This window comes from Dromiciops gliroides, chromosome 1 (assembly GCF_019393635.1).
Source record: "Dromiciops gliroides isolate mDroGli1 chromosome 1, mDroGli1.pri, whole genome shotgun sequence".
Classification (NCBI taxonomy): Eukaryota; Metazoa; Chordata; class Mammalia; order Microbiotheria; family Microbiotheriidae; genus Dromiciops; species Dromiciops gliroides.
Window position 1 is genome coordinate 48,023,575 of NC_057861.1, and position 26,471 is coordinate 48,050,045.

The following is a 26,471-nucleotide window of genomic DNA, read 5'->3' on the forward strand; positions in this document are numbered from 1 at the left end:
CACACTCCCTGCTCCAAGCTCCGCAATAGCCTCTCCCTTCCAAGCTCACCCTGGCACCTCCTCCAGGACCTGCCCTTGCATCGACGAAAGCTCCCTGCCACAGAGACAATGAGCCGAGCTGATGGTGACACACAAAGCAAGGGCCACGGCCGGGATGGGGACTCTATACCTAGGCGTGCCCTCATCCCTCCTCAATGTGCTCTCAGGCTCTTCTCACCTACCCACACCACCCCCTGCCCTCTCTCTATCTTGACTCAGCCACCTTGACTGACTGGTACATGCCTTACACTTACTACTGTGCACGTGCCTAAAGCAGGCCCCTGGACATCTCCTACACAAGCCACTCTTTCCTCTCCCCCTTCCAAAGCAAAGCAAGCCACATTTCCCGTCACGAAGGACGACACGAGGAGGACGAGGAGCAGGAGGAAGAGGAAGGGGAGGGAAAGGCTTCCTAAAGGGAAACTGAGGAAGACAGGTGGAAAATCTTTCCCAGGATGGCAAAAAAGGCACAAAAAACCCAACACCCAAGAAGAGCACATCCAATAGGAAGGAAAAGGAGAACTCCCCAAAGCAGGAAACTGAGCTCGAAGGAAGATTTGTGCCCCACTGCAAGCAGAAGGCTGACTCTTACTGACCTGATTCACTGACCCTGGTGGTGGGCAAGACAGGCTCAGTGCCTGGAGAGCTGGTACCTTCCTGGGAAGTCAGGGCGGCCTGCTGGGTACTGGCACCTAGGCTCTCTGGGATCCCTGTAAAAAAGGGACGTCAGTCAGTCCAACAATCCACAGGCATTCGTTGAGCACTTATGGTGGGTCAGGCAGAGAGACTCCTCACATAGAGCCTGTTCTTAGCCCTTCGTTCCCGGATCAGGACATTGGGCTGATGTCACGGAGGCTGCGCAAAGCTCATCAACCTCACCCACTCTCTCCTCCAGAGCCATCTGCGGCCAGTGGCAAGATATCCATCAGGAAGCCTTGAGATGGCCCCAGATGTATAAGGCATTCTCACACAGCCATTAAGTGCCTGGGGTGAGATTGGAACTCAGGTCCTCCAGATTGCGGGGCTTGTGCTCTCTCCGGTGCACCACCTACCTGCCCTCTCAGATAGGAAGCACTGTGGAAAGACTTAAGGACTCCCACAGATTCACCCAAATCATCTCTGTGTCTTGGGGCATGCCTTCCCTTCCAAATACTAGCTAAAGGGTCCCACTCTCCACCACCCAATTCTCCATCCTCCCTGGAGCATCTGACCAGAATGGGGACATGCAAGTTCTGCTCAAAAGGCAGAAAGACTCATCGAAGCTGCAAGGACTACCAGGCTGCCCTGACCAACAGAGTAGAGGCTGGCAATAACCCCAAGAAGCCAGGCCCTAGAAACAATGGAAACAGAGGCCCTGGAGGTTGGGGGAAGGGGGTGGGATCTCCCAGGAAAGGCATGCCTTCTTATGAAACGCATTTGGGTGCTACCCACCTAAAGACAGACCTGAACCAACCTCCCCACCCAAATGCGATCCTCTCCAGGGGAAGGAAGAGTTGGTTCTCATATGAGAACAGGGCTGGGGTGAACGGACCAGAGACAGAAGGAGAGACTATACCCAAAGTCGAAGTGATGTCCATCAGGAATGTGGTCCCCGAGAGGAAAGGGGCAGATGTCCAGAGGTTCTCTGGAACCCGTGAAGATGGCACGAATGGACTGGTTGCACGATCTTCGGGGTTCATCCCTGATTCCATGGTGGAGGGAACAAAAAATGAGGACCCAGAGGTAAGCGCCATCCCAGGGGCAGAGGGTTCTGAGCCTTCTGTGGATTGGATGAAGAGAGCAGAGGAGGGTGGGCTGGGTGTGGACAGCCCAGGACTGCCTGCCTCTGAGGAAGGCACAGAGACTAGGCTGGTGGCCCCAGTCTGGATGGTGTCCAAGAGGTTGGGAGTGCTGCTGTCTGTTGCCCTTGGTACACTGCTCATGGGGGTAGAGGAAGGTGTCCATGGGCCAGCCTCCGTGCTGATGATGGAAACAGGGGGCTCCGTCATAGGAGGGCTGAGACTGAGGGAACTCCCTGATGTGGTGGTCAGGTCTCTGCCCTGGGGGCTAGTCTTCTCCTCAGGAATGACCGTTGGACTGGCTGGAACAATGAAGCCTGGCACGGTGGTACCCAGAGAGGCAGTTGAATGGGAAGAAGCAGTGTCCTGGGGGATCTTCTGCGAGAAGCTGGACAAGGCACTGACTTGACCAGACGTTGAGATGTCTGCCATGTAGTCTGTGCTCCTGGGGGAGGGGACTCCTTTTTGCTCTGATGTGGGCATGGTGGGAATGGATGAAAAGCTGAGCCCCATGACTGGGGAAAGAGGAGAAGTGGACCTGCCTTCTGCAACTGTGCCAAGGGCTAATGGGGACTGGGGATCAGTCCTTGGGAAGAGGGCACTGACTGGGGGACTTGAGGTACCCAAAGCAAGGGATTGGTCTTGAGAAATGGAGCTGGTGCCTGTGGGTGCCCTGTCCTTTGAGGAGGCCGGGCGCTCTCCAAGCCTGGTACTGGGCTCTTGACCCAATGTCCCTTTGGTGCCCACTCCTGTCACAGGAGCTGAGAGATCTCTGGTTGAACGTTCCCCTGCGGTAGTGGCCAAGGGGCGAGGGGAGGCGATCTCTGAACCAGTAGACAACCGCTCTTGGTCTCTAGTCCCCTGCCAAGGTGAGCTAAGAGCCGTAGAGGTCAGGGAAAGTGTTGCTCCAGCACGAGGGTGTGAGGACATGGATGCTAGAGGCTGGACTGTGCTCAATGGAGCAGCTGGGCCGGCCCCTTCTCCCCAAGTTGGGCTCTCAGGGTGTGATGCAGAGGTGGCAGAGGTAGGGAGGAGGTCAGTGCCCTTGCTGCTGGGAGTCAGATGGGCACTCTCAGTGCCTGGGACAGTTGAACTCATGCCATCTGCCATCGGGCTGTTCCCCAAGGAGGCATCAGGAGTGACTGCAGTGGGAGTCCAGAGCCAACCAAGGCCTGTGCTTAGCGCACTCCCAAGCGTGGCAGCTGGTGCAGAAAGCCATGGGACACTGGGACCTTCATGCGGGCCAGAAACGGGAACACCATTAGAGGAGGTTTCAGGCACCTGGGTGGGCACAAGGTGGGAGGAGGTCTCTGCCCCAAGACTCGTGGGTGGAACACCTGAGGTGTGGCCTACAGTGGTGTCCACAGGGGAGCCACTGGGGGAACCGGTGGTCACCCCTGTGACTTGGCCAGCTGTGATCTCTGCAGGGATGGGGGAGCCATAGGGATGTGTGCTGTGCCCGGGGCCTGCAGGACTGCTTGCAGAACGGGCCTCAGCAGGGAGCAACGTGGTGGAGGCCACCCCTGGGCTGCTGCTGCTCTGGGTGCCCCGCGTGGGGAGGAAGCTCTCAGAAGAGGACCTGGAAGTCACCCCCTCCTCAGCTTTGGGGGTCTCCACAGAGGAGAGGGAGGTAGCATGGGTTCCCTGCTCTGCAGTCGCGGCAACAGCAGTCAAGGTGCCCAGGGAAGCAGAGGAGCCTCCAGGTGTGTTGAAATAGCCAGTGCTCTGTTCCACACTGGGAGGGGCAGGAGAGGTCACGCTCTCTCTCTCGGGAGTCTCCAGAGTCCCCATAGAACTGGCATCCACTCGGGCAGTGAGGGCAGTTCCCCAGTCCCCCATGGGCACAGGGCTGGTGGTGGACACTGCCCTGGTCGCTGTGGGCCCTGCCACGGATGGCATAGCCGAGGCTGTTCCTCCTTGCTCAGGGGAAAACGTGGTCTTCAGGCCACTGAGGGGCACCCCAGAGGAGCTTTCTTCAGTCCCTGTCTGCACGTCTGGCGTCCCTGAGACAGTGAAAGCCACTGGGTGTGTTTCTGAGGAGATGGGGAGGGTGCCCGGGACGTGGCTAGCAGGCACTGTGCCCGATGAAGACAGAGCAAGGGTCTGGCTGCTTGTTGGCCCTGAAGCAAAGATCCCGGGGTGGGAGGAGGCAGCTGGAGCAGTGTCTGCATGCCTGGAGGTGTCAGGCTCCCTGGCAGTTGTGGTGACAGGACCATCGGTGGCCGAGGAGAGAAAGGAGGAGACCGTCCCTTGGGAGCTGCTCCCCAGGGGAGCAATGGATTCTGTCCAGCCCCACAGCTCTGCCGAAGTGGGAGCAACAGGCAGGGAGCCACTGTCCGTGGTCACCCCCACAGGAGAGACAAGGGAAGTGGAGGCTCTTGCCAGAGAGGACGTGTCTGTCCCAGGCGTCTCCAGGTCTTGGCTCCCTGAGGCAGAGACCTCAGGGACGCTGGGGGCTTGGGCTGAGGTGGAGCCAGCAGCTGTCCCTGGGGACACGGTCACTGCCGGTGTCCTGAGCATGGAACTTCCCAGTGTGGAGGCCACCATGGGCAGGCTTCTGGGTTCAGTGTCCTCACTGTCCGTTGGGGATGCATTCCTGGTACCTGCTGATATGGGGCTCCTGCTGGGTAGTCCTGTGTCTAAAAGAGGGGATTGGTTGGCACATGTAGAAGGGTCTAGTAGGGCACTTCTGAATCACCGTCACAGTCACCCTCATCTCCTCTCAGCAAGGCTCCTTCCTGGTCTGGGACCACACTCCCTGCTCCAAGCTCCGCAATAGCCTCTCCCTCCCAAGTTCACCCTGGCACCTCCTCCAGGACCTGCCCTTTCATCAACCAAAGCTCCCTGCCACAGAGACGAGGAGACCGATCTGATGCTGACACACGAAGCTAGGGTCATGGCCGAGATGGGGACTCTATCCCTAGGCGTGCCCTCACCCCTCCTCAATGTGCTCTCAGGCTCTTCTCACCTACCCACACCACCCCCTGCCCTCTCTCTATCTTGACCCAGCCAGCTTGGCTGACTGGTACATGCCTTCCACTTACTACTGTGCACGTGCCTAAAACAGGCCCCTGGACATCTCCTACACAAACCACTCTGTCCTCTCCCCCTTCCAAAGCAAAGCAAGCCACATTTCCCGTCACGAAGGACGACACGAGGAGGACAAGGAGCAGGAGGAGGACAGGGGGGAGGGAAAGGCTTGCTAAAGGGAAACTGAGGAAGACAGGTGGAAAATCTTTGCCAGGATGGCAAAGAAGGCACAAAGAACCCAACACCCAAGAAGAGCACATCCAATAGGAAGGAAAAGGAGAACTCCCCAAAGCGGGAAACTGAGCTCGAAGGAAGATTTGTGCCCCACTGCAAGCAGGAGGGCGACTCTTACTGACCTGATTCGCTGACCCTGGTGGTGGGCAAGACGGGCTCAGTGCCTGGAGAGCTGGTACCTTCCTGGGAAGTCAGGGCGGCCTGCTGGGTACTGGCACCTAGGCTCTCTGGGATCCCTGTAAAAAGGGGACGTCAGTCAGTCCAACCATGAACAGGCATTCGTTGAGCACTTATGTTGGGTCAGGCAGAGAGACCCCTCACATAGAACCTGTTTTTAGTCCTTCGTTCCCGAAGAAGATCAGGACATTAGGCTGATGTCATGGAGGCTGCACAAAGCTCATCAACCTCACCCACTCTCTCCTCCAGAGCCATCTGGGTCCAGTGGCAAGATATCCATCAGGAAGCCTTGAGATGGCTCCAGATGTATAAGGCATTCTCACACAGCCATTAAGTGCTTAGGGTGAGATCGGGAACTCAGGGCCTCCAGACTGCGGGGCTTGTGCTCTACCCGGTGCACCACCTAGCTGCCCTCTCAGAGAGGAAACACTGTGGAAAGATTTAAGGACTCCCACAGGTTCACGCAGATCATCTCTGTGTCTTGGGGCATGCCTTCCCTTCCAAATGCTGGCTAAAGGGTCCCACTCTCCACCGCCCAATGCTGCATCCTCCCTGGACCATCTGACCAGAATAAGGACATGCAAGTTCTGCTCAAAAGGCAGAAAGACTCATCGAAGCCGCAAGGACTACCAGGCTGCCCTGACCAACAGAGTAGAGGCTGGCAATGACGCCCAGAAGTCAGACCCTAGAAACAATGGAAACAAAGGCCCTGGAGGTTGGGGGAAGGGGGAGGGATCTCCCAGGAAAAGGCAGGCCTTCTTATGAAATGCATTTGGGTGCTACCCACCTAAAGACAGACCTGAACCAACCTCCCCACCCAAATGTGATCCTCTCCAGGGGAAGGAGGAGTTGGTTCTCATATGAGAACAGGGCTGGGGTGAATGGACCAGAGACAGAAGGAGAGACTATACCCAAAGTCGAAGTGATGTCCGTCAGGAATGTGGTCCCTGAGAGGGAAGGGGCAGATGTCCAGAGGTTCTCTGGAACCAGTGAAGATGGAACGAATGGACTGGTTGCACGATCTTCTGGGTTCTTCTCTGATTCCATGGTGGTGGGAATGAAAAATGTGGACCCAGAGGTCAGCGCCATCTCAGGGGCAGAGTGGTCTGAGCCTTCTGTGGATTGGATGAAGACAGCAGAGGAGGGTGGGCTGGGTGTGGACAGCCCAGGACTGCCTGCCTCTGAGGAAGGCACAGAGACTAGGCTGGTGGCCCCAGTCTGGATGGTGTCCAAGAGGTTGGGAGTGCTGCTGTCTGTTGCCCTTGGTACACTGCTCATGGGGGTAGAGGAAGGTGTCCATGGGCCAGCCTCGGTGCTGATGATGGAAACAGGGGGCTCTGTCATAGGAGGGCTGAGACTGAGAGAACTCCCTGATGTGGTGGTCAGGCCTCTGCCCTGGGGGCTAGTCTTGTCCTCTGGAGACACCGTTGGACCGGCTGAGCCAAAGGAGCCTGGCATGGTGGTACCCAGAGAGGCAGCTGAACGGGAAGAAGCAGTGTCCTGGGGGATCTTCTGCGAGAAGCTGGACAAGGCACTGACTTGACCAGACGTTGAGATGTCTGCCATGTAGTCTGTGCTCCTGGGGGAGGGGACTCCTTTTTGCTCTGATGTGGGCATGGTGGGAATGGATGAAAAGCTGAGCCCCATGACTGGGGAAAGAGGAGAAGTGGACCTGCCTTCTGCAACTGTGCCAAGGGCTAATGGGGACTGGGGATCAGTCCTTGGGAACAGGGCACTGACTGGGGGACTTGAGGTACCCAAAGCAAGGGATTGGTCTTGAGAAATGGAGCTGGTGCCTGTGGGTGCCCTGTCCTTTGAGGAGGCCGGGCGCTCTCCAAGGCTTGTACTGGGCTCTTGACCCAATGTCCCTTTGGTGCCCACTCCTGTCACAGGAGCTGAGAGATCTCTGGTTGAACGTTCCCCTGCGGTAGTGGCCAAGGGGCGAGGGGAGGCGATCTCTGAACCAGTAGACAACCGCTCTTGGTCTCTAGTCCCCTGCCAAGGTGAGCTAAGAGCTGTAGAGGTCAGGGAAAGTGTTGCTCCAGCACGAGGGTGTGAGGACATTGATGCTAGAGGCTGGACCGTGCTCAATGGAGCAGCTGGGCCAGCCCCTTCTCCCCAAGTTGGGCTCTCAGGGTGTGAGGCAGAGGTGGCAGAGGTAGGGAGGAGGTCAGCGCCCTTGCTGCTGGGGGTCAGATGGGCACTCTCAGTCCCGGGGACAGCTGAATTTATGCCATCTGCCATGGGGCTGCTCCCCAAGGAGGCATCAGGAGTGGCTGCAGTGGGAGTCCAGAGCCAACCGAGGCCTGTGCTTAGTGCACTCCCAAGCGTGGCAGGTGGTCCAGAAAGCCATGGGACACTGGGACCTTCATGCAGGCCAGAAACGGGAACACCCTTAGAGGAGGCTTCAGGCACCTGGGTGGGCACAAGGCGGGAGGAGGTCTCTGCCCCAAGACTCGTGGGTGGAACACCTGAGGTGTGGCCTACAGTGGTATCCACAGGGGAGCCACTGGGGGAACCTGTGGTCACACCTGTGACTCGCCCAGCTGTGCTCTCTGCAGGGATGGGGGAACCATAGGGATGTGTGCTGTGCCCGGGGCCGGCAGGACTGCTTGCAGAACGGGCCTCAGCAGGGAGCAACGTGGTGGAGGCCACCCCTGGGCTGCTGCTGCTCTGGGTGCCCCGCGTGGGGAGGAAGCTTTCAGAAGAGGACCTGGAAGTCGCCCCCTCCTCAGCTTTGGGGGTCTCCACAGAGGAGAGGGAGGTAGCATGGGTCCTCTGCTCTGCAGTCACGGCAACAGCAGTCAAGGTGCCCAGGGAAGCAGAGGAGCCTCCAGGTGTGTTGAAATAGCCAGTGCTCTGTTCCACACTGGGAGAGCCAGGAGAGGTAACGCTCTCTCTTGGGGGAGTGTCCAGAGTGCCCGTGGAACTGGCATCCACTCGGGCAGTGAGGGCAGTTCCCCAGGCCCCTGTGGGCACAGGGCTGGTGGTGGACACTGCCCTGGTCGCTGTGGGCCCTGCCACGGATGGCATAGCCGAGGCTGTTCCTCCTTGCTCGGGGGCAAACGTGGTCTTCAGGCTAGTGAGGGGCCCGACAGAGGAGCCTTCTTCAGTCCCTGTCTGCACGTCTGGCTTCCCTGAGATGGTGAAAGCCACCGTCTGTGTCTCTGAGGAGATGGGGAGGGTGCCCGGGACGTGGCTAGCAGACACTGTGCCCGATGAAGACAGAGCAAGGGTCTGGCTGCTTGTTGGCCCTGAAGCAGAGATCCTGGGCTGTAGGGAGGCTTCTGGAGCAGTGTCTGCATGCCTGGAGGTGTCAGGCTCCCTGGCGGTTGCAGTGACACGACCAGGGGTGGCCCAGGGGAGAAAGGAGGAGACTGTCCCTTGGGAGCTGGCACCCAGGGGAGCACTGGATTCTGTCCGGCCCCGCAGCTCGGCCAAAGTGGGAGCAACAGGCAGCGAGCCAGTGTCCGTGGTCACCCCCACAGGAGAGACAAGCGAAGTGGAGGCTCCTGCCAGAGAAGACGTGGCCGTCCAGGGCACCTCCAGATCTTGGCTTCCTGAGGCAGAGACCTCAGGGATGCTGCGGGCCTGAGCCGAGGTGGAGCCAGCAGCTGTCTCTGGGGACACGGTCACTGCCGGTGTCCTGAGTGTGGAACTTCCCAGCGTGGAAGCCACCACGGGCAGCCTGCTGAGTTCTGTGTCCTCGCTGTCCATTGAGGACGCATTCCTGGTACCTGCTGACATGGGGCTCCTGCTGGGTAGTCCTGTGTCTAAAAGAGGGGATTGGTTGGCACATGTGGAAGTATCTACTAGGGCACTTCTGAATCACCGTCACAGTCACCCTCATCTCCTCTCAGCAAGGCTCCTTCCTGGTCTGGGACCACACTCCCTGCTCCAAGCTCCACAATAGCCTCTCCCTCCCAAGCTCAACCTGGCACCTCCTCCAGGACCTGCCCTTGCATCGACGAAAGCTCCCTGCCACAGAGACAAGGAGCCGAGCTGATGGTGACACACAAAGCTAGGGCCACGGCCGGGATGGGGACTCTATCCCTAGGCGTGCCCTCACCCCTCCTCAGTGTGCTCTCAGGCTCTTCTCACCTACCCACACCACCCCCTGCCCTCTCTCTATCTTGACTCAGCCACCTTGACTGACTGGTACATGCCTTACACTTACTACTGTGCACGTGCCTAAAGCAGGCCCCTGGACATCTCCTACACAAGCCACTCTTTCCTCTCCCCCTTCCAAAGCAAAGCAAGCCACATTTCCCGTCACGAAGGAGGACACGAGGAGGACAAGGAGCAGGAGGAAGAGGAAGGGGAGGGAAAGGCTTCCTAAAGGGAAACTGAGGAAGACAGGTGGAAAATCTTTCCCAGGATGGCAAAAAAGGCACAAAAAACCCAACACCCAAGAAGAGCACATCCAATAGGAAGGAAAAGGAGAACTCCCCAAAGCAGGAAACTGAGCTCGAAGGAAGATTTGTGCCCCACTGCAAGCAGAAGGCTGACTCTTACTGACCTGATTCACTGACCCTGGTGGTGGGCAAGACGGGCTCAGTGCCTGGAGAGCTGGTACCTTCCTGGGAAGTCAGGGCAGCCTGCTGGGTGCTGGCACCTAGGCTCTCTGGGATCCCTGTAAAAAAGGGACGTCAGTCAGTCCAACAATCCACAGGCATTCGTTGAGCACTTATGGTGGGTCAGGCAGAGAGACTCCTCACATAGAGCCTGTTCTTAGCCCTTCGTTCCCGGATCAGGACATTGGGCTGATGTCACGGAGGCTGCGCAAAGCTCATCAACCTCACCCACTCTCTCCTCCAGAGCCATCTGCGGCCAGTGGCAAGATATCCATCAGGAAGCCTTGAGATGGCCCCAGATGTATAAGGCATTCTCACACAGCCATTAAGTGCCTGGGGTGAGATTGGAACTCAGGTCCTCCAGACTGCGGGGCTTGTGCTCTCTCCGGTGCACCACCTACCTGCCCTCTCAGATAGGAAGCACTGTGGAAAGACTTAAGGACTCCCACAGATTCACCCAAATCATCTCTGTGTCTTGGGGCATGCCTTCCCTTCCAAATACTAGCTAAAGGGTCCCACTCTCCACCACCCAATTCTCCATCCTCCCTGGAGCATCTGACCAGAATGGGGACATGCAAGTTCTGCTCAAAAGGCAGAAAGACTCATCGAAGCTGCAAGGACTACCAGGCTGCCCTGACCAACAGAGTAGAGGCTGGCAATAACCCCAAGAAGCCAGGCCCTAGAAACAATGGAAACAGAGGCCCTGGAGGTTGGGGGAAGGGGGTGGGATCTCCCAGGAAAGGCATGCCTTCTTATGAAACACATTTGGGTGCTACCCACCTAAAGACAGACCTGAACCAACCTCCCCACCCAAATGCGATCCTCTCCAGGGGAAGGAAGAGTTGGTTCTCATATGAGAACAGGGCTGGGGTGAACGGACCAGAGACAGAAGGAGAGACTATACCCAAAGTCGAAGTGATGTCCATCAGGAATGTGGTCCCCGAGAGGAAAGGGGCAGATGTCCAGAGGTTCTCTGGAACCAGTGAAGATGGCACGAATGGACTGGTTGCACGATCTTCGGGGTTCATCCCTGATTCCATGGTGGAGGGAACAAAAAATGAGGACCCAGAGGTCAGCGCCATCCCAGGGGCAGAGGGTTCTGAGCCTTCTGTGGATTGGATGAAGAGAGCAGAGGAGGGTGGGCTGGGTGTGGACAGCCCAGGACTGCCTGCCTCTGAGGAAGGCACAGAGACTAGGCTGGTGGCCCCAGTCCGGATGGTGTCCAAGAGGTTGGGAGTGCTGCTGTCTGTTGCCCTTGGTACACTGCTCATGGGGGTAGAGGAAGGTGTCCATGGGCCAGCCTCCGTGCTGATGATGGAAACAGGGGGCTCCGTCATAGGAGGGCTGAGACTGAGGGAACTCCCTGATGTGGTGGTCAGGCCTCTGCCCTGGGGGCTAGTCTTCTCCTCAGGAATGACCGTTGGACTGGCTGGAACAATGAAGCCTGGCACGGTGGTACCCAGAGAGGCAGCTGAATGGGAAGAAGCAGTGTCCTGGGGGATCTTCTGCGAGAAGCTGTACAAGGCACTGACTTGACCAGACGTTGAGATGTCTGCCATGTAGTCTGTGCTCCTGGGGGAGGGGACTCCTTTTTGCTCTGATGTGGGCATGGTGGGAATGGATGAAAAGCTGAGCCCCATGACTGGGGAAAGAGGAGAAGTGGACCTGCCTTCTGCAACTGTGCCAAGGGCTAATGGGGACTGGGGATCAGTCCTTGGGAAGAGGGCACTGACTGGGGGACTTGAGGTACCCAAAGCAAGGGATTGGTCTTGAGAAATGGAGCTGGTGCCTGTGGGTGCCCTGTCCTTTGAGGAGGCCAGGCGCTCTCCAAGGCTGGTACTGGGCTCTTGACCCAATGTCCCTTTGGTGCCCACTCCTGTCACAGGAGCTGAGAGATCTCTGGTTGAACGTTCCCCTGCGGTAGTGGCCAAGGGGCGAGGGGAGGCGATCTCTGAACCAGTAGACAACCGCTCTTGGTCTCTAGTCCCCTGCCAAGGTGAGCTAAGAGCCGTAGAGGTCAGGGAAAGTGTTGCTCCAGCACGAGGGTGTGAGGACATGGATGCTAGAGGCTGGACTGTGCTCAATGGAGCAGCTGGGCCGGCCCCTTCTCCCCAAGTTGGGCTCTCAGGGTGTGATGCAGAGGTGGCAGAGGTAGGGAGGAGGTCAGTGCCCTTGCTGCTGGGAGTCAGATGGGCACTCTCAGTGCCTGGGACAGTTGAACTCATGCCATCTGCCATCGGGCTGTTCCCCAAGGAGGCATCAGGAGTGACTGCAGTGGGAGTCCAGAGCCAACCAAGGCCTGTGCTTAGCGCACTCCCAAGCGTGGCAGCTGGTGCAGAAAGCCATGGGACACTGGGACCTTCATGCGGGCCAGAAACGGGAACACCATTAGAGGAGGTTTCAGGCACCTGGGTGGGCACAAGGTGGGAGGAGGTCTCTGCCCCAAGACTCGTGGGTGGAACACCTGAGGTGTGGCCTACAGTGGTGTCCACAGGGGAGCCACTGGGGAACCGGTGGTCACCCCTGTGACTTGGCCAGCTGTGATCTCTGCAGGGATGGGGGAGCCATAGGGATGTGTGCTGTGCCCGGGGCCTGCAGGACTGCTTGCAGAACGGGCCTCAGCAGGGAGCAACGTGGTGGAGGCCACCCCTGGGCTGCTGCTGCTCTGGGTGCCCCGCGTGGGGAGGAAGCTCTCAGAAGAGGACCTGGAAGTCGCCCCCTCCTCAGCTTTGGGGGTCTCCACAGAGGAGAGGGAGGTAGCATGGGTTCCCTGCTCTGCAGTCGCGGCAACAGCAGTCAAGGTGCCCAGGGAAGCAGAGGAGCCTCCAGGTGTGTTGAAATAGCCAGTGCTCTGTTCCATACTGGGAGGGGCAGGAGAGGTCACGCTCTCTCTCTCGGGAGTCTCCAGAGTCCCCATAGAACTGGCATCCACTAGGGCAGTGAGGGCAGTTCCCCAGGCCCCCATGGGCACAGGGCTGGTGGTGGACACTGCCCTGGTCGCTGTGGGCCCTGCCACGGATGGCATAGCCGAGGCTGTTCCTCCTTGCTCAGGGGAAAACGTGGTCTTCAGGCCACTGAGGGGCACCCCAGAGGAGCTTTCTTCAGTCCCTGTCTGCACGTCTGGCGTCCCTGAGACAGTGAAAGCCACTGGGTGTGTTTCTGAGGAGATGGGGAGGGTGCCCGGGACGTGGCTAGCAGGCACTGTGCCCGATGAAGACAGAGCAAGGGTCTGGCTGCTTGTTGGCCCTGAAGCAAAGATCCCGGGGTGGGAGGAGGCAGCTGGAGCAGTGTCTGCATGCCTGGAGGTGTCAGGCTCCCTGGCAGTTGTGGTGACAGGACCATCGGTGGCTGAGGAGAGAAAGGAGGAGACCGTCCCTTGGGAGCTGCTCCCCAGGGGAGCAATGGATTCTGTCCAGCCCCACAGCTCTGCCGAAGTGGGAGCAACAGGCAGGGAGCCACTGTCCGTGGTCACCCCCACAGGAGAGACAAGGGAAGTGGAGGCTCTTGCCAGAGAGGACGTGTCTGTCCCAGGCGTCTCCAGGTCTTGGCTCCCTGAGGCAGAGACCTCAGGGACGCTGGGGGCTTGGGCTGAGGTGGAGCCAGCAGCTGTCCCTGGGGACACGGTCACTGCCGGTGTCCTGAGCATGGAACTTCCCAGTGTGGAGGCCACCATGGGCAGGCTTCTGGGTTCAGTGTCCTCACTGTCCGTTGGGGATGCATTCCTGGTACCTGCTGATATGGGGCTCCTGCTGGGTAGTCCTGTGTCTAAAAGAGGGGATTGGTTGGCACATGTAGAAGGGTCTAGTAGGGCACTTCTGAATCACCGTCACAGTCACCCTCATCTCCTCTCAGCAAGGCTCCTTCCTGGTCTGGGACCACACTCCCTGCTCCAAGCTCCGCAATAGCCTCTCCCTCCCAAGTTCACCCTGGCACCTCCTCCAGGACCTGCCCTTTCATCAACCAAAGCTCCCTGCCACAGAGACGAGGAGACCGATCTGATGCTGACACACGAAGCTAGGGTCATGGCCGAGATGGGGACTCTATCCCTAGGCGTGCCCTCACCCCTCCTCAATGTGCTCTCAGGCTCTTCTCACCTACCCACACCACCCCCTGCCCTCTCTCTATCTTGACCCAGCCAGCTTGGCTGACTGGTACATGCCTTCCACTTACTACTGTGCACGTGCCTAAAACAGGCCCCTGGACATCTCCTACACAAACCACTCTGTCCTCTCCCCCTTCCAAAGCAAAGCAAGCCACATTTCCCGTCACGAAGGACGACACGAGGAGGACAAGGAGCAGGAGGAGGACAGGGGGGAGGGAAAGGCTTGCTAAAGGGAAACTGAGGAAGACAGGTGGAAAATCTTTGCCAGGATGGCAAAGAAGGCACAAAGAACCCAACACCCAAGAAGAGCACATCCAATAGGAAGGAAAAGGAGAACTCCCCAAAGCGGGAAACTGAGCTCGAAGGAAGATTTGTGCCCCACTGCAAGCAGGAGGGCGACTCTTACTGACCTGATTCGCTGACCCTGGTGGTGGGCAAGACGGGCTCAGTGCCTGGAGAGCTGGTACCTTCCTGGGAAGTCAGGGCGGCCTGCTGGGTACTGGCACCTAGGCTCTCTGGGATCCCTGTAAAAAGGGGACGTCAGTCAGTCCAACCATGAACAGGCATTCGTTGAGCACTTATGTTGGGTCAGGCAGAGAGACCCCTCACATAGAACCTGTTTTTAGTCCTTCGTTCCCGAAGAAGATCAGGACATTAGGCTGATGTCATGGAGGCTGCACAAAGCTCATCAACCTCACCCACTCTCTCCTCCAGAGCCATCTGGGTCCAGTGGCAAGATATCCATCAGGAAGCCTTGAGATGGCTCCAGATGTATAAGGCATTCTCACACAGCCATTAAGTGCTTAGGGTGAGATCGGGAACTCAGGGCCTCCAGACTGCGGGGCTTGTGCTCTACCCGGTGCACCACCTAGCTGCCCTCTCAGAGAGGAAACACTGTGGAAAGATTTAAGGACTCCCACAGGTTCACGCAGATCATCTCTGTGTCTTGGGGCATGCCTTCCCTTCCAAATGCTGGCTAAAGGGTCCCACTCTCCACCGCCCAATGCTGCATCCTCCCTGGACCATCTGACCAGAATAAGGACATGCAAGTTCTGCTCAAAAGGCAGAAAGACTCATCGAAGCCGCAAGGACTACCAGGCTGCCCTGACCAACAGAGTAGAGGCTGGCAATGACGCCCAGAAGTCAGACCCTAGAAACAATGGAAACAAAGGCCCTGGAGGTTGGGGGAAGGGGGAGGGATCTCCCAGGAAAAGGTAGGCCTTCTTATGAAATGCATTTGGGTGCTACCCACCTAAAGACAGACCTGAACCAACCTCCCCACCCAAATGTGATCCTCTCCAGGGGAAGGAGGAGTTGGTTCTCATATGAGAACAGGGCTGGGGTGAATGGACCAGAGACAGAAGGAGAGACTATACCCAAAGTCGAAGTGATGTCCGTCAGGAATGTGGTCCCTGAGAGGGAAGGGGCAGATGTCCAGAGGTTCTCTGGAACCAGTGAAGATGGAACGAATGGACTGGTTGCACGATCTTCTGGGTTCTTCTCTGATTCCATGGTGGTGGGAATGAAAAATGTGGACCCAGAGGTCAGCGCCATCTCAGGGGCAGAGTGGTCTGAGCCTTCTGTGGATTGGATGAAGACAGCAGAGGAGGGTGGGCTGGGTGTGGACAGCCCAGGACTGCCTGCCTCTGAGGAAGGCACAGAGACTAGGCTGGTGGCCCCAGTCTGGATGGTGTCCAAGAGGTTGGGAGTGCTGCTGTCTGTTGCCCTTGGTACACTGCTCATGGGGGTAGAGGAAGGTGTCCATGGGCCAGCCTCGGTGCTGATGATGGAAACAGGGGGCTCTGTCATAGGAGGGCTGAGACTGAGAGAACTCCCTGATGTGGTGGTCAGGCCTCTGCCCTGGGGGCTAGTCTTGTCCTCTGGAGACACCGTTGGACCGGCTGAGCCAAAGGAGCCTGGCATGGTGGTACCCAGAGAGGCAGCTGAACGGGAAGAAGCAGTGTCCTGGGGGATCTTCTGCGAGAAGCTGGACAAGGCACTGACTTGACCAGACGTTGAGATGTCTGCCATGTAGTCTGTGCTCCTGGGGGAGGGGACTCCTTTTTGCTCTGATGTGGGCATGGTGGGAATGGATGAAAAGCTGAGCCCCATGACTGGGGAAAGAGGAGAAGTGGACCTGCCTTCTGCAACTGTGCCAAGGGCTAATGGGGACTGGGGATCAGTCCTTGGGAACAGGGCACTGACTGGGGGACTTGAGGTACCCAAAGCAAGGGATTGGTCTTGAGAAATGGAGCTGGTGCCTGTGGGTGCCCTGTCCTTTGAGGAGGCCGGGCGCTCTCCAAGGCTTGTACTGGGCTCTTGACCCAATGTCCCTTTGGTGCCCACTCCTGTCACAGGAGCTGAGAGATCTCTGGTTGAACGTTCCCCTGCGGTAGTGGCCAAGGGGCGAGGGGAGGCGATCTCTGAACCAGTAGACAACCACTCTTGGTCTCTAGTCCCCTGCCAAGGTGAGCTAAGAGCTGTAGAGGTCAGGGAAAGTGTTGCTCCAGCACGAGGGTGTGAGGACATTGGTGCTAGAGGCTGGACTGTGCTCAATGGAGCAGCTGGGCCAGCCCTTTCTCCCCAAGTTGGGCTCTCAGGGTGTGAGGCAGAGGTGGCAGAGGTAGGGAGGAGGTCAGCGCCCTTGCTGCTGGGGGTCAGATGGGCACTCTCAGTCCCGGGGACAGCTGAATTCATGCCATCTGCCATGGGGCTGCTCCCCAAGGAGGCATCAGGAGTGGCTGCAGTGGGAGTCCAGAGCCAACCGAGGCCTGTGCTTAGTGCACTCCCAAGCGTGGCAGGTGGTCCAGAAAGCCATGGGACACTGGGACCTTCATGCAGGCCAGAAACGGGAACACCCTTAGAGGAGGCTTCAGGCACCTGGGTGGGCACAAGGCGGGAGGAGGTCTCTGCCCCAAGACTCGTGGGTGGAACACCTGAGGTGTGGCCTACAGTGGTGTCCACAGGGGAGCCACTGGGGGAACCTGTGGTCACACCTGTGACTCGCCCAGCTGTGCTCTCTGCAGGGATGGGGGAACCATAGGGATGTGTGCTGTGCCCGGGGCCGGCAGGACTGCTTGCAGAACGGGCCTCAGCAGGGAGCAACGTGGTGGAGGCCACCCCTGGGCTGCTGCTGCTCTGGGTGCCCCGCGTGGGGAGGAAGCTTTCAGAAGAGGACCTGGAAGTCGCCCCCTCCTCAGCTTTGGGGGTCTCCACAGAGGAGAGGGAGGTAGCATGGGTCCTCTGCTCTGCAGTCACGGCAACAGCAGTCAAGGTGCCCAGGGAAGCAGAGGAGCCTCCAGGTGTGTTGAAATAGCCAGTGCTCTGTTCCACACTGGGAGAGCCAGGAGAGGTAACGCTCTCTCTTGGGGGAGTGTCCAGAGTGCCCGTGGAACTGGCATCCACTCGGGCAGTGAGGGCAGTTCCCCAGGCCCCTGTGGGCACAGGGCTGGTGGTGGACACTGCCCTGGTCGCTGTGGGCCCTGCCACGGATGGCATAGCCGAGGCTGTTCCTCCTTGCTCGGGGGCAAACGTGGTCTTCAGGCTAGTGAGGGGCCCGACAGAGGAGCCTTCTTCAGTCCCTGTCTGCACGTCTGGCTTCCCTGAGATGGTGAAAGCCACCGTCTGTGTCTCTGAGGAGATGGGGAGGGTGCCCGGGACGTGGCTAGCAGACACTGTGCCCGATGAAGACAGAGCAAGGGTCTGGCTGCTTGTTGGCCCTGAAGCAGAGATCCTGGGCTGTAGGGAGGCTTCTGGAGCAGTGTCTGCATGCCTGGAGGTGTCAGGCTCCCTGGCGGTTGCAGTGACACGACCAGGGGTGGCCCAGGGGAGAAAGGAGGAGACTGTCCCTTGGGAGCTGGCACCCAGGGGAGCACTGGATTCTGTCCGGCCCCGCAGCTCGGCCAAAGTGGGAGCAACAGGCAGCGAGCCAGTGTCCGTGGTCACCCCCACAGGAGAGACAAGCGAAGTGGAGGCTCCTGCCAGAGAAGACGTGGCCGTCCAGGGCACCTCCAGATCTTGGCTTCCTGAGGCAGAGACCTCAGGGATGCTGCGGGCCTGAGCCGAGGTGCAGCCAGCAGCTGTCTCTGGGGACACGGTCACTGCCGGTGTCCTGAGTGTGGAACTTCCCAGCGTGGAAGCCACCACGGGCAGCCTGCTGAGTTCTGTGTCCTCGCTGTCCATTGAGGACGCATTCCTGGTACCTGTTGACATGGGGCTCCTGCTGGGTAGTCCTGTGTCTAAAAGAGGGGATTGGTTGGCACATGTGGAAGTATCTACTAGGGCACTTCTGAATCACCGTCACAGTCACCCTCATCTCCTCTCAGCAAGGCTCCTTCCTGGTCTGGGACCACACTCCCTGCTCCAAGCTCCACAATAGCCTCTCCCTCCCAAGCTCAACCTGGCACCTCCTCCAGGACCTGCCCTTGCATCGACGAAAGCTCCCTGCCACAGAGACAAGGAGCCGAGCTGATGGTGACACACAAAGCTAGGGCCACGGCCGGGATGGGGATTCTATACCTAGGCGTGCCCTCACCCCTCCTCAGTGTGCTCTCAGGCTCTTCTCACCTACCCACACTACCCCCTGCCCTCTCTCTATCTTGACTCAGCCACCTTGACTGACTGGTACATGCCTTACACTTACTACTGTGCACGTGCCTAAAGCAGGCCCCTGGACATCTCCTACACAAGCCACTCTTTCCTCTCCCCCTTCCAAAGCAAAGCAAGCCACATTTCCCGTCACGAAGGACGACACGAGGAGGACAAGGAGCAGGAGGAAGAGGAAGGGGAGGGAAAGGCTTCCTAAAGGGAAACTGAGGAAGACAGGTGGAAAATCTTTCCCAGGATGGCAAAAAAGGCACAAAAAACCCAACACCCAAGAAGAGCACATCCAATAGGAAGGAAAAGGAGAACTCCCCAAAGCAGGAAACTGAGCTCGAAGGAAGATTTGTGCCCCACTGCAAGCAGAAGGCTGACTCTTACTGACCTGATTCACTGACCCTGGTGGTGGGCAAGACGGGCTCAGTGCCTGGAGAGCTGGTACCTTCCTGGGAAGTCAGGGCAGCCTGCTGGGTGCTGGCACCTAGGCTCTCTGGGATCCCTGTAAAAAAGGGACGTCAGTCAGTCCAACAATCCACAGGCATTCGTTGAGCACTTATGGTGGGTCAGGCAGAGAGACTCCTCACATAGAGCCTGTTCTTAGCCCTTCGTTCCCGGATCAGGACATTGGGCTGATGTCACGGAGGCTGCGCAAAGCTCATCAACCTCACCCACTCTCTCCTCCAGAGCCATCTGCGGCCAGTGGCAAGATATCCATCAGGAAGCCTTGAGATGGCCCCAGATGTATAAGGCATTCTCACACAGCCATTAAGTGCCTGGGGTGAGATTGGAACTCAGGTCCTCCAGACTGCGGGGCTTGTGCTCTCTCCGGTGCACCACCTACCTGCCCTCTCAGATAGGAAGCACTGTGGAAAGACTTAAGGACTCCCACAGATTCACCCAAATCATCTCTGTGTCTTGGGGCATGCCTTCCCTTCCAAATACTAGCTAAAGGGTCCCACTCTCCACCACCCAATTCTCCATCCTCCCTGGAGCATCTGACCAGAATGGGGACATGCAAGTTCTGCTCAAAAGGCAGAAAGACTCATCGAAGCTGCAAGGACTACCAGGCTGCCCTGACCAACAGAGTAGAGGCTGGCAATAACCCCAAGAAGCCAGGCCCTAGAAACAATGGAAACAGAGGCCCTGGAGGTTGGGGGAAGGGGGTGGGATCTCCCAGGAAAGGCATGCCTTCTTATGAAACGCATTTGGGTGCTACCCACCTAAAGACAGACCTGAACCAACCTCCCCACCCAAATGCGATCCTCTCCAGGGGAAGGAAGAGTTGGTTCTCATATGAGAACAGGGCTGGGGTGAATGGACCAGAGACAGAAGGAGAGACTATACCCAAAGTCGAAGTGATGTCCATCAGGAATGTGGTCCCCAAGAGGAAAGGGGCAGATGTCCAGAGGTTCTCTGGAACCAGTGAAGATGGCACGAATGGACTGGTTGCACGATCTTCTGGGTTCTTCTCTGATTCCATGGTGGAGGGAACAAAAAATGAGGACCCAGAGGTCAGCGCCATCCCAGGGGCAGAGGGTTCTGAGCCTTCTGTGGATTGGATGAAGACAGCAGAGGAGGGTGGGCTGGGTGTGGACAGCCCAGGACTGCCTGCCTCTGAGGAAGGCACAGAGACTAGGCTGGTGGCCCCAGTCCGGATGGTGTCCAAGAGGTTGGGAGTGCTGCTGTCTGTTGCCCTTGGTACACTGCTCATGGGGGTAGAGGAAGGTGTCCATGGGCCAGCCTCCGTGCTGATGATGGAAACAGGGGGCTCCATCATAGGAGGGCTGAGACTGAGGGAACTCCCTGATGTGGTGGCCAGGCCTCTGCCCTGGGGGCTAGTCTTGTCCTCTGGAGACACCGTTGGACCAGCTGAGCCAAAGGAGCCTGGCATGGTGGTACCCAGAGAGGCAGCTGAATGGGAAGAAGCAGTGTCCTGGGGGATCTTCTGCGAGAAGCTGGACAAGGCACTGACTTGACCAGACGTTGAGATGTCTGCCATGTAGTCTGTGCTCCTGGGGGAGGGGTCTCCTTTTTGCTCTGATGTGGGCATGGTGGGAATGGATGAAAAGCTGAGCCCCGTGACTGGGGAAAGAGGAGAAGAGGACCTGCCTTCTGCAACTGTGCCAAGGGCTAATGGGGACTGGGGATCAGTCCTTGGGAACAGGGCACTGACTGGGGGACTTGAGGTACCCAAAGCAAAGGATTGGTCCTGAGAAATGGGGCTGGTGCCTGTGGGTGCCCTGTCCTTTGAGGAGACCGGGTGCTCTCCAAGGCTGGTACTGGGCTCTTGACCCAATGTCCCTTTGGTGCCCACTCCTGTCACAGGAGCTGAGAGATCTCTGGTTGAACGTTCCCCTGCGGTAGTGGCCAAGGGGCGAGGGGAGGCGATCTCTGAACCTGTAGACAACCCCTCCAGGTCTCTAGTCCCCTGCCAAGGTGAGCTAAGAGCCGTAGAGGTCAGGGAAAGTGTTGCTCCAGCACGAGGGTGTGAGGACATTGGTGCTAGAGGCTGGACTGTGCTCAATGGAGCAGCTGGGCCAGCCCCTTCTCCCCAAGTTGGGCTCTCAGGGTGTGAGGCAGAGGTGGCAGAGGTAGGGAGGAGGTCAGTGCCCTTGCTGCTGGGAGTCAGATGGGCACTCTCAGTGCCTGGGACAGTTGAACGCATGCCATCTGCCATGGGGCTGCTCCCCAAGGAGGCATCAGGAGTGACTGTAGTGGGAGTCCAGAACCAACCGAGGCCTGTGCTTAGTGCACTACCAAGCGTGGCAGGTGGTCCAGAAAGCCATGGGACACTGAGACCTTCATGCGGGCCAGAAACGAGAACACCCTTAGAGGAGGCTTCAGGCACCTGGGTGGGCACAAGGCGGGAGGAGGTCTCTGCCCCAAGACTCGTGGGTGGAACACCTGAGGTGTGGCCTACAGTGATGTCCACAGGGGAGCCATTGGGGGAACCTGTGGTCACACCTGTGACTCGCCCAGCTGTGCTCTCTGCAGGGATGGGGGAGCCATAAGGATGTGTGCTGTGCCCGGGGCCTGCAGGACTGCTTGCAGAACGGGCCTCAGCAGGGAGCAACGTGGTGGAGGCCACCCCTGGGCTGCTGCTGCTCTGGGTGCCCCGCGTGGGGAGGAAGCTCTCAGAAGAGGACCTGGAAGTGGCCCCCTCCTCAGCTTTGGGGGTCTCCACAGAGGAGAAGGAGGTAGCATGGGTCCTCTGCTCTGCAGTCGCGGCAACAGCAGTCAAGGTGCCCAGGGAAGCAGAGGGGCCTCCAGGTGTGTTGAAATAGCCAGTGCTCTGTTCCACACTGGGAGGGCCAGGAGAGGTCACGCTCTCCCTCGGGGGAGTCTCCAGAGTCCCCATAGAACTGGCGTGCACTCGGGCAGTGAGGGAAGTTCTCCATGCCCCTGTGGGCACAGGGCTGGTGGTGGACACTGCCCTGCTCGCTGTGGCCCCTGCCACGGATGGCATAGCTGAGGCTGTTCCTCCTTGCTCAGCGAAAAATGTGGTCCTCAGGCTACTGAGGGGCACCCCAGAGGAGGTTTCTTCAGTCCCTGTCTGCACGTCTGGCTTCCCTGAGATGGTGAAAGCCACCGTCTGTGTCTCTGAGGAGATGGGGAGGGTTCCTGGGACGTGGCTAGCAGACACTATGGCCGATGAAGACAGAGCAAGAGGTTGGCTGCTTGTTGGCCCTGAAGCAGAGATCCTGGGCTGTAGGGAGGCAGCTGGAGCAATGTCTGCATGCCTGGAGGTGTCAGGCTCCCTGCCAGTTGTGGTGACACGACCAGGGGTAGCTGAGGGGAGAAAGGAGGAGACTGTCCCTTGGGAGCTGGTGCCCAGGGGAGCACTGGATTCTGTCCGGCCCCGCAGCTCGGCCAAAGTGGGAGCAACAGGCAGCGAGCCAGTGTCCGTGGTCACCCCCACAGGAGAGACAAGCGAAGTGGAGGCTCCTGCCAGAGAGGACGTGTCTGTCCCAGGCGTCTCTAAATCTTGGCTCCCTGAGGCAGAGACCTCAGGGACGCTGGGGGCCTGAGCCGAGGTGGAGCCAGTAGCTGTCCCCGGGGACACGGTCACTGTAGGTGTCCTGAGCGTGGAACTTCCTAGCGTGGAGGCCACCATGAGCAGGCTGCTGGGTTCTGTGTCCTGGCTGTCCATTGGGGATGCATTCCTGGTACCTGCTGATATGGGGCTCCTGCTGGGTAGTCCTGTGTCTAAAAGAGGGGATTGGTTGGCATATGTAGAAGTGCCTAGTAGGGCACTTCTGAATCACCGTCACAGTCACCCTCATCTCCTCTCAGCAAGGCTCCTTCCTGGTCGGGGACCACACTCCCTGCTCCAAGCTCCACAATAGCCTCTCCCTCCCAAGCTCAACCTGGCACCTCCTCCAGGACCTGCCCTTTCATCGACCAAAGCTCCCTGCCAGAGATTAGGAGACCGATCTGATGCTGACACACAAAGCTAGGGCCACGGCCAGGATGGGGACTCTATACCTAGGCGTGCCCTCATCCCTCCTCAATGTGCTCTCAGTCTCTTCTCACCTACCCACACCACCCCCTGCCCTCTCTCTATCTTGACCCAGCCAGATTGGCAGCCTGGTACATGCCTTACACTTATTACTGTGCACATGCCTAAAACAGGCCCCTGGACATCTCCTACACAAACCACTCTGTCCTCTCCCCCTTCCAAAGCAAAGCAAGCCACATTTCCAGTCATGAAGTAAGACAGGAGGAGGACGAGGAGCAGGAAGAGGACGAAGGGGAGGGAAAGGCTTGCTAAAGGGAAACTGAGGAAGACAGGTGGAAAATCTTTGCCAGGATGGCAAAGAAGGCACAAAGAACCCAACACCCAAGAAGAGCACATCCAATAGGAAGGAAAAGGAGAACTACACCCAAAGCGGGAAACTGAGCTCGAAGGAAGATTTGTGCCCCACTGCAAGCAGGAGGGCGACTCTTACTGACCTGATTCGCTGACCCTGGTGGTGGGCAATACGGGCTCAGTGCCTGGAGAGCTGGTACCTTCCTGGGAAGTCAGGGCGGCCTGCTGGGTACTGGCACCTAGGCTCTCTGGGATCCCTGTAAAAAGGGGACATCATTCAGTCCAACCATGAACAGGCATTCGTTGAGCACTTATGTTGGGTCAGGCAGAGAGACCCCTCACATAGAGTCTGTTTTTAGTCCTTCGTTCCAGAAGAAGATCAGGATATTAGGCTGATTTCACGGAGGCTGCACAAAGCTCATCAACCTCACCCACTCTCTCCTCCAGAGCCATCTGCGGCCAGTGGCAAGATATCCATCAGGAAGTCTTGAGATGACCCCAGATGTATAAGGCATTCTCACAGAGCCATTAAGTGCCTGGGGTGAGATTGGAACTCAGGTCCTCCAAACTGCGGGGTTTGTGCTCTCTCCGGTGTACCACCTAGCTGCCCTCTCAGATAGGAAGCACTGTGGAAAGACTTAAGGACTCCCACAGGTTCACCCAGATCATGTCTGTGTCTTGGGGCATGCCTTCCCTTCCAAATGCTGGCTAAAGGGTCCCACTCTCCACCGCCCAATGCTGCATCCTCCCTGGACCATCTGACCAGAATAAGGACATGCAAGTTCTGCTCAAAAGGCAGAAAGACTCATCGAAGCCGCAAGGACTACCAGGCTGCCCTGACCAACAGGGTAGAGGCTGGCAATGACCCCAAGAAGCCAGGCTCTAGAAACAATGGAAACAAAGGCCCTGGAGGTTGGGGGAAGGGGGAGGGATCTCCCAGGAAAAGGCAGGCCTTCTTATGAAATGCATTTGGGTGCTACCCACCTAAAGACAGACCTGAACCAACCTCCCCACCCAAATGTGATCCTCTCCAGGGGAAGGAGGAGTTGGTTCTCATATGAGAACAGGGCTGGGGTGAATGGACCAGAGACAGAAGGAGAGACTATACCCAAAGTCGAAGTGATGTCCGTCAGGAATGTGGTCCCTGAGAGGGAAGGGGCAGATGTCCAGAGGTTCTCTGGAACCAGTGAAGATGGCACGAATGGACTGGTTGCACGATCTTCTGGGTTCTTCTCTAATTCCATGGCGGTGGGAATGAAAAATGTGGACCCAGAGGTCAGCGCCATCCCAGGGGCAGAGTGGTCTGAGCCTTCTGTGGATTGGATGAAGACAGCAGAGGAGGGTGGGCTGGGTGTGGACAGCCCAGGACTGCCTGCCTCTGAGGAAGGCACAGAGACTGCGCTGGTGGCCACAGTCTGGATGGTGTCCAAGAGGTTGGGAGTGCTGCTGTCTGTTGCCCTTGGTACACTGCTCATGGGGGTAGAGGAAGGTGTCCATGGGCCAGCCTCCGTGCTGATGATGGAAACAGGGGGCTCTGTCATAGGAGGGCTGAGACTGAGGAAACTCCCTGATGTGGTAGTCAGGCCTCTGCCCCGGGGGCTATTCTTCTCCTCTAGAGACACTGTTGGACCGGCTGAGACAATGAAGCCTGGCACGGTGGTACCCAGAGAGGCAGCTGAATGGGAAGAAGCAGTGTCCTGGGGGATCTTCTGCGAGAAGCTGGACAAGGCACTGACTTGACCAGACGTTGAGATGTCTGCCATGTAGTCTGTGCTCCTGGGGGAGGGGACTCCTTTTTGCTCTGATGTGGGCATGGTGGGAATGGATGAAAAGCTGAGCCCCATGACTGGGGAAAGAGGAGAAGAGGACCTGCCTTCTGCAACTGTGCCAAGGGCTAATGGGGACTGGGGATCAGTCCTTGGGAACAGGGCACTGACTGGGGGACTTGAGGTACCCAAAGCAAGGGATTGGTCTTGAGAAATGGGGCTGGTGCCTGTGGGTGCGCTGTCCTTTGAGGAGGCCGGGCGCTCTCCAAGGCTTGTACTGGGCTCTTGACCCAATGTCCCTTTGGTGCCCACTCCTGTCACAGGAGCTGAGAGATCTCTGGTTGAACGTTCCCCTGCGGTAGTGGCCAAGGGGCGAGGGGAGGCGATCTCTGAACCTGTAGACAACCCCTCCTGGTCTCTAGTCCCCTGCCGAGGTGAGCTAAGATCCGTAGAGGTCAGGGAAAGTGTTGCTCCAGCACGAGGGTGTGAGGACATTGATGCTAGAGGCTGGACTGTGCTCAATGGAGCAGCTGGGCCAGCCCCTTCTCCCCAAGTTGGGCTCTCAGGGTGTGAGGCAGAGGTGGCAGAGGTAGGGAGGAGGTCAGTGCCCTTGCTGCTGGGAGTCAGATGGGCACTCTCAGTGCCTGGGACAGCTGAACTCATGCCATCTGCCATCGGGCTGCTCCCCAAGGAGGCATCAGGAGTGACTGCAGTGGGAGTCCAGAACCAACCAGGGCCTGTGCTTAGCGCACTCCCAAGCGTGGCAGCTGGTGCAGAAAGCCATGGGACACTGGGATCTTCATGCGGGCCAGAAACGGGAACACCATTAGAGGAGGTTTCAGGCACCTGGGTGGGCACAAGGCGGGAGGAGGTCTCTGCCCCAAGACTCGTGGGTGGAACACCTGAGGTGTGGCCTACAGTGGTGTCCACAGGGGAGCCATTGGGGGAACTGGTGGTCACCCCTGTGACTTGGCCAGCTGTGATCTCTGCAGGGATGGGGGAGCCATAGGGATGTGTGCTGTGCCCGGGGCCTGCAGGACTGTTTGCAGAACGGGCCTCAGCAGGGAGCAACGTGGTGGAGGCCACCCCTGGGCTGCTGCTGCTCTGGGTGCCCCGAGTGGGGAGGAAACTCTTAGAAGAGGACCTGGAAGTGGCCCCCTCCTCAGCTTTGGGGGTCTCCACAGAGGAGAGGGAGGTAGCATGGGTCCCCTGCTCCGTAGTCAGAGCAACAGCAGTCAAGGTGCCCAGGGAAGCAGAGGAGCCTCCAGGTGTGTTGAAATAGCCAGTGCTCTGTTCCACACTGGGAGGGCCAGGAGAGGTCACGCTCTCCCTTGGGGGAGCCTTCAGAGTCCCCATAGAACT

At 58.2% G+C, this 26,471-nt stretch overlaps 1 protein-coding gene across 1 annotated transcript in view; it reads right to left on the minus strand.

Annotated features, from left to right (window-relative positions):
- MUC16 (mucin 16, cell surface associated) overlaps nt 1-20,583 on the minus strand; it is a 159,085-nt gene extending 138,502 nt beyond the window's left edge. Inside the window, exons 1-14 of the mRNA XM_043990385.1 lie at nt 20,039-20,583; nt 19,878-20,003; nt 19,493-19,554; nt 18,919-19,032; nt 15,311-18,172; nt 14,345-14,458; nt 12,354-13,597; nt 10,737-12,240; nt 9,778-9,891; nt 6,170-9,031; nt 5,204-5,317; nt 1,595-4,456; nt 636-749; nt 50-118 (exon numbers count right to left, since the gene is read on the minus strand). Of these exons, the coding sequence (XP_043846320.1) occupies nt 50-118; nt 636-749; nt 1,595-4,456; nt 5,204-5,317; nt 6,170-9,031; nt 9,778-9,891; nt 10,737-12,240; nt 12,354-13,597; nt 14,345-14,458; nt 15,311-18,172; nt 18,919-19,032; nt 19,493-19,554; nt 19,878-20,003; nt 20,039-20,583 (12,706 nt within the window). The remainder of the gene's footprint in view (nt 1-49; nt 119-635; nt 750-1,594; nt 4,457-5,203; nt 5,318-6,169; nt 9,032-9,777; nt 9,892-10,736; nt 12,241-12,353; nt 13,598-14,344; nt 14,459-15,310; nt 18,173-18,918; nt 19,033-19,492; nt 19,555-19,877; nt 20,004-20,038) is intronic.
- Nucleotides 20,584-26,471: the final 5,888 nt, after the last annotated feature.